We start from the raw sequence: 7420 nt of genomic DNA on the forward strand, positions 1-7420 counted from the left end.
TTTTGCTCTCACACCTCACACCTGTACTGTCCCAGGTCGCTCTAAACACGAATGCTAACCTGGTTTTAAGGAGCCAACAAATACCAAAATTGGAGTATCAGCAGTGTAATTTAAATCTTTTTTTTTCTTTCTAAAAACATATTTTCCGATTCAGCAACTTAAGTTGCACATTCCCCATTTATTTTGTGGTTTTTATCAGTACGTAAATATGTTATGTTTATTTTGAAAAATGTCTTTGAAGGTTTTCTAAATTTGGTTTCTTAGACCTGTTTGCCTTTGACAAAACTATTTAACAGCCACCTTTCTGAACTGTGTCTTCACTGAGTGATGGACTACAATGTTTTGGTTTTCGTGCTGCATCTTTGAACGTTACATATCTGGTCATTAATACTTTATAGTGTCTTGATTGGTTTGTGACTTTTGTTTTCTTGCTGAAAAGAATAAACACTTTACATTAGCATCATAAACAGATGCTACAGGTCATGGTAACAGTTACTGTGCTGTAGGTTCACGTGAGTCAATAGATTAAATACAATATCCATCCATGTTTTACCATTGAAGGTTTTCCATTTTCTTTGTTTCTCATTTTTATTTTTTTATTTTTATTTTTTTTCATTTTCCTCACTTTCACCTTCTAAGCTGCATCATTTCCAGATCTCTTCCTTTAATACCGAGCTGCAAATATTGTCTGTCAAACTTCATCCTCTGCAGGTTGTGTACTGTGGGTGTATTTTCTTTTTTTTCTTATGATCAGTTGAGCTTCAAGCTGTGTCTCAGACAATCAAACATTGCCTCAGACAAGTGTTTCTGACAGCACCAACAGCTCTCTCTCTCTCTCTGTATGTATGTGTGTGTGTGTGTGTGTGTGTACAATCAGAAGTCATGGAAGTAAAGTTTAGTGTAACAGCAGTGATAGGAATCCCAGCACATTATGAGCCTATTTTCCCTCTCATGAGACTGTGGATTTTCTGCTGGTTTCACTAATTACTGACAGTTTCTGCAGAGCGACTCATGAAAATCATAAAACTGTCACACAGAAAATCGCAGTTCAAACCTTTCTTGATCTGTGAAAGACGACTTTTCTTTACACTCATGGAAGTGAAACTCATCAAAAAGACTTGGACAGTTGGTTTAAGACGTTACTAACTTTTTATTTTATACTATTTAAGACCTCTCTCTGGTTCCTGAGGTACCGACCCAGTTCCGTGGTGACTTGGTTGGCCCTGAGCAGACACTGAATTAAGAGAAGAACTTTGATTTAGTTTAAAAATAAAAAAAAGGTTCTTTATGTAAAATGATTTGATTTGCTAACGTGAGAAATACTAAAACAACTATTTCTTAGAAAAAGTCATTTTCAAATACTATTCAACAGTATATATTGGATAAATGGGTTTGTGTCAACTAAGTTTAAATTATATTTACTTTATATAATACATTTCCAACTCTATATTATCTGAGTATAAACATTGACCTCTGATGAGAACAGTAGAAACTAACAGCACCTCTTTCTGCTGCTTCTTCTCACTGAGAATGCAGAGCGAACAAGCAGTGCTGACCCAAAGACACACTCGCAGTAAACACAGACAGCGACCGTGGAGCAGAGCAGTCCAACACAGACATGTAACAGCATTTTATTATCATGTGAAGCTGGTTTCCATGCAGCGAGACAGAAGTTGCTGAAGGTATAGAGCAGACAGTGAGTGAGGCACAGAGCAGATACAAGCCTGGGATAGCATGCATATTTCAGTGACGCGAACACTGTCCATTCTCCCAGCATTCACACTGAACTGACAGGTGTCCAGCTGTCTGCACGAAAGTACAGTCAGAGAAATGCTGTGGGTCTCAGGTGGATTTACTTTTCTTCAGGGAAAGAAAGTCGGTCATTATTCATGACACATTAGTATATTTCAGAGTGACAGCTAGGAGACAGGACGGAGGTAAAGTTAGAGATTTATAGTTGAGGTGGTTGATGTGTTGGACAACATTGGACCAAAGATGTTGCAGCTGAAGCTGCCAGGTTGGAGGAGAGATGGAAGGACGTGCAGCGAAGACCCGTGGTCATAATGAGGATGGGGACAGTCTGAGTAACAGAGGGACAAGGAATGAAGGAACACAGAGGCAGATGATCACAAGACTCTTTGGAGAATAGGAGGGGAATAAAATGAGGGCACTGACTTAACAACAGGAATCCCCTGGCACTTTCCACATATATATTTCATGCCAGATAAAAAGGGAATGTCAATCCTCCAAAAACCAGTGCCAGTGCAGCTCTGGTTACCAGGCAGCCTGGATGCACACGCATCACTGTCTTTGCAGTTGCCTGCATCTATAATTAAGCCCAAGACACAGCCATCCACAGTTATTGGCAAGCAGTAGGAGAAAAAAAAAAGGTCGGAGATTGGAAGAATTTGGAGTAAAGGCTATTAAGATGCTAATAGCATCCTTCAAATGCCTTGTTTGGTACCTTACCCTCAATAAAAGCTCTGGACCAACAAAGACGTTGCCATGTTTACACAATAAACAAACAGTTCTGAGGTTAGGGTCTGGTTTCCTTTCTTGTTTTTTTTCTTGCATCGTTTTGTGACTGTACACTCCCGGCCATTGCGTAACTGTTGTGTAGCATCTGAAGAACTCATCTGACTGCCTTTTTTGGCCTCTTTGACATCCCTTGACTTTTTTTTTTTTTTTGCCTTGTTTCTGTTTCCCAGGCAACGGAATGGGCACCGGACGAGGATACCAGGAGATCCTGTCAGAGCAAAGGCAAAACAGAGGTAACCTCAATCCCACCCCCAATTACAGCACTTCATGTCAGCGGTGCCTGCCTCACAAAGAGGCCATCCTGATATCTTCTGGGTTTTGTGCTCAGGTCATTATGGTCCTCCTGGGAGGACTCTGTGCCGCACAAGTATTTCAGAGCCTTCAATCATCACTTGTTTTTTCCTCCTTCCAGTAGAAAAAGAGGGCAATGGCAAAGAAAGTGTGCTCCAGAGCCAAAGCCAAGACAGAGAGATGTTTGATACTGTATATATAGACGTTTCAAATACATACCACTGTCTTATGGCTTGTGTTGATTGTTTTTTAGATAACATGATGCTCACACACAAGTCATTGTGAATTATAGATCGTTAACAGGAAATGATAATGACAACCAACTGTGGTTGGAGATTTCAGTAGCTCAGTTGGTTTTGGTAGCTGAAGGGCTACTCTATATTCATGTAGCAGGTCAGATTTGTGCTGTTCACCAAAACAATAAATAAATAAACAAAATGAACAGATATGGGTCACAGATGCACAGTTGCAGTTTGAACCAAATCCAAGTCTATATCTGAATAAAAGTCAGAGAAAATCTCCCTTTTAGATGATGGTTTGATTTGATCTGTGACTTTTCAATCATTCTGTCCATCGGCGACATTTACACACAAAGGATTTTCTTGGCCTTGGTTGGATGTATCATCAATGTATCATGAGAATGTATCGCCACTGACACCTTGCTGTGTAACTACTCTGAAAGCATTCCTCCTCTCCATCGTCTTCCCTGCAGATTGAGTGTCAAAATTACATCAGAGTTCTGTTGGTGAACAAGACTGAGGTCATGACCTGCGGGACCAATGCCTTCCAGCCACTATGTATCACCAGAGAGGTACAAACGGAAGTGTGGGTGTGTTAGCAAACCAGCCTTGTTACTTTCCCTTATTCCGCCCGTCTTTTCATCCTCCACAGGTGGGAAACTTGAGCAGCGTTCTGGAGCGGGTGAACGGCGTGGCTCGATGTCCGTACGACCCTCGCCACAACTCCACAGCGGTGGTGACAGAGAGCGGAGAGCTGTACGCTGCCACGGTCATCGACTTCTCTGGACGTGACCCTGTCATTTATCGCAGCCTCGGTGGGATGCCTCCTCTACGGACGGCCCAGTACAACTCCAAATGGCTCAACGGTAATTTTTGATACTACTACTTTGAACAAACAAGACTCATCTTGTGCTAATTAAAAGGCCAACTTTATAGATTGAAAAACTTTTCCCTGATGCCATGAAGTCTTGGCGATTCATGGTAAATGTTGTGCGAAATAACAACAGGCACTGATTTCATCTGTTTAGGCCTGAAACTGAGTGTTCCACATGAGCAGTTTATTGTCTGTGATCCATATCAGCTGAGAGATATTCAAACTAACAGGATTAGTGATAGGATCATGTGTAAATTCCCCCAAAATTCCTCAAACATTTTTCTCGGCCTTCAACAACATCAACAGCAGCAAACGTCCAAACTTTTCCTCCAATGAAATCAGGTCTTTTGTTCCAGCTGTGACAGATGAGTTTGACGAGTGTTTCTCCAAAAACTAAAAGGACTGTATTGACTCAGTGTTGTGGTTAGAACACGAATGATGGAGAACATGGAATGTTGTGAATCCTACTGGTGTGATTGTCAATCATTTCTCACTTGCTGACACTGTGACTTTCCGTGTGACTGATTCTATTCTCACACAGCCTTTTTGGATTTACTGTAATATCAACTGCATGTTGATTAATTCTACAAAATGTACCTTTAAAGGCAGTTTTCTTATACGTAGGTGTAGTTGCATCAACTGAATGTCAACATTCTCAATCTCTTATCCTCTGTTCATTGTAAGGTGCAGGTATTTAAACAGGTCTCTTATCTCCATCTTTACGTTGTTTGTTCTGTCTTTGAATCCAGACTAAACAAAAATATCCTTGAAGTTAAACACAGATGAAAAGCTAATCTCTATTACTGAGAAGCTACAGCGAAAGAATGTTGGACTTTGTCTGATTCCTAAAGGAATGAACCCTTGATTGTCTTAGCGTTCTGTGATGGTGAGGTTCCCACGGACCCTCCTCAACACGACAGCACTGAAAAACAACACTCTCGCAAAAAATATAACCTTATAGATTAACAATGTAATTAACAACATTGTCACCGGGGTCGGTACAAGACAATGGGAAGGCAGGACGTTGCCTTCAGGCCGTACAATTCCCAGGGTCTGGTTGTAGTATATACAGCATATGTGAATATCAGATACTAAACCAGTGCAAGACTGCAGTCACAATTCTTTTTTTTTACAGTATTAATTTAATTTAATCTACCATCTACCTCCTTCTTTCATGTCTGCTATTTAAAAAAGTCATCAATTTAGCTTGAAGTGTTGGTTTAAAAAAGTATTATCAAGTTTTGATTTCAGTCTTGTCTGTGGAACCACAGACTAATGTGCTAATCATTATTAATCATAACTTAATATATTCAAGAAAATTCACAGTAAGAGCTCAGCAGCCCTGCTGCGTGATGAAGACAAGTAGCTCGTAAAGGATTTAAACTACAGGGAGTTGGGGAAGCTGTACACAGACAAATGAGGAGGCAGGAGTCCATGTAGGAGAAGGTGGACGGTGTAGGAGTGTAAAGGTCTGTGTGTGTGATGACGCAAGAGAAGAAGACGCAAGTACTGGAGCAGAGAGAGAGGACGGACTGAACAATGTCAGTGAGCAGTGTAATTATGAGCTTCTGCAGAAGACAATGGAATGAAATGCCAACAAGCAGCATGTTCCTCAGCAGCAGGGACCCTGGAGTGTGTGTCCTGTATGGACGGGCCGTATGGAAACTGCTGGTGCAGTCGTGTGTGACCTCACACAAACTCACAAACACAGTATGCATTTAAAGAGAGTAATATTAACGGTGGACTAAGACAGTGTCCTCATCAGCAACACACTCTCACACACACACAAACACTAACGCTGCCTCAGACAAAAGGCTTATTTTTTCTTTCATGGTTGGTTCTGTGTGGAATATGGACTTGTGCTCCTGGTGGATTTGGGGTGTAAATGAAAATCTAATTTCCAGCACTAAAGCCTCTTCAGTCCAGGAGAACTGGAGTCTGGATCTAATTAATCTGTTCTCCTATTGGATTGGTAGCCTGCCAGGTGCTGACCAACTGTTTCCCATCATGCATTGGAATTACATGAATCTCTCTTCATATTTCAGTTGTTTTTGCTAAGCTCTTACAGTATGTGATGAGGCAGGGGGGTTCTCAAACACTGGCGTCTGTGCTGGCAGGCTGCCGTTTGACACAATAGATGTAGATGAGAAAAGAATAAGGCCGTCGACTGGTTTCTGTGTCAACATCCGGCTCCTTCTCACTGCACGTATTAGGTTGACTGTAATTATTCAGTTCAGAGTTTAGTTAATAAATTCTAATTCCATTGAGGGGAAATAAAAGATAAAGCACAATGGAAGTCAGCACCACATTGTTTGATGATTGACCTTCTAATGGCAGTCTGGTTGCAGTGTAGGTGTACCAATATGTCTATTACCATGAATAATAAACAGATTGTTGAGAAACTAGCAACAAGTAGAGTAGAAGGACAGTTGCAATTCCAGTTCCAATAGACATTTTAATGAGCCCTACTCACACTCTGTTTGATCTCAAGTGTCATGCGCTGCTTGTAGTTTCACTTGTCCATCATCCAACCAACCCGTTAGATCGAACAATCTGTTTTCCACACAGCAGGAAGCTGGGAAAACACACACAAACACACACACACACACTTCTCTTCTTCGCAAAACACGTCCGTCACCCACACGGTTTCAGTAATAACATGCAGAATCTGTCAGCTGCATCTGTCCTTCGACTCACACAGGTACAATATGCGTAAACACAAGCATGTAAACATGGTAATACACACACACACACATACACACACATCAGCTGAGGTACATATGAGAGACACTTGGCTTCTTCACCTGTGGGAGAAGTAGCGAGCATGCATAATGACTATTGTGACTTCAGCTCCAGTCGTACAGTCGGCGCCACCTGCAGCCAAACAAATGTGACACCTCATTAAACAATACCTCCAGGTGTCATAAGACAGTAAAAATTCCCCCTAAACCTCCAGGGGTTGTTTGTTTGTTTGTTTTAATTATTTTTAAAATTAAAATTTTGGTTTTAGAACAGTACTTTTTCAGTGAAGAATACAGATATTTTTCCATAAAAGGGGAAAACAGCCCATGAACCTGAGAAGCGATGTCCTCCAGTCAGGTTAGGAGGTCGTTTCCCAGTGCATACTCTATGTGAGGGCGGAGGTGGGAGGTGGGGGGGGGGCATAAACCATCAACATCTGTTGTTTGTCATACATGTGCATGCATCTGCGCTCGTGAACTTTTATGTGTTTGTGCTTACGTGTGCGTTTGTTTTGAGTCATATCACTTACAGGAAACGAGTTCCCAGAGGAAAAATAAAGCAGCAGCAACAACAAAGGAGTGGTTTCAATGTAATGAGTCACAGATCAGGGTTATATCAGTCAGGGTCAGAGATGCAGGATGCTTGGTTTTTTTTGCAACTTTAGAGTTAGTACCTTGTACTAATACATTGTTACAGTATACAACATTAAAACCAATGGGGGTGGGGGGTCCTTATG

General features: G+C 41.2%; 1 protein-coding gene across 2 annotated transcripts in view; it reads left to right on the forward strand.

Annotated features, from left to right (window-relative positions):
• The window catches only part of sema5ba (sema domain, seven thrombospondin repeats (type 1 and type 1-like), transmembrane domain (TM) and short cytoplasmic domain, (semaphorin) 5Ba), a 148543-nt gene that overhangs the window by 94977 nt on the left and 46146 nt on the right, over positions 1-7420 (forward strand). For both annotated transcript variants that reach the window (XM_025064015.1, XM_008328336.3), the window contains exons 6-8: positions 2709-2771; positions 3542-3640; positions 3721-3934. In XM_025064015.1, the coding sequence (XP_024919783.1) occupies positions 2709-2771; positions 3542-3640; positions 3721-3934 (376 nt within the window). The remainder of the gene's footprint in view (positions 1-2708; positions 2772-3541; positions 3641-3720; positions 3935-7420) is intronic.

The sequence above is a fragment of the Cynoglossus semilaevis genome, chromosome 16 (assembly GCF_000523025.1).
Source record: "Cynoglossus semilaevis isolate Cse_v1.0 chromosome 16, Cse_v1.0, whole genome shotgun sequence".
In the NCBI taxonomy this organism is placed as follows: Eukaryota; Metazoa; Chordata; class Actinopteri; order Pleuronectiformes; family Cynoglossidae; genus Cynoglossus; species Cynoglossus semilaevis.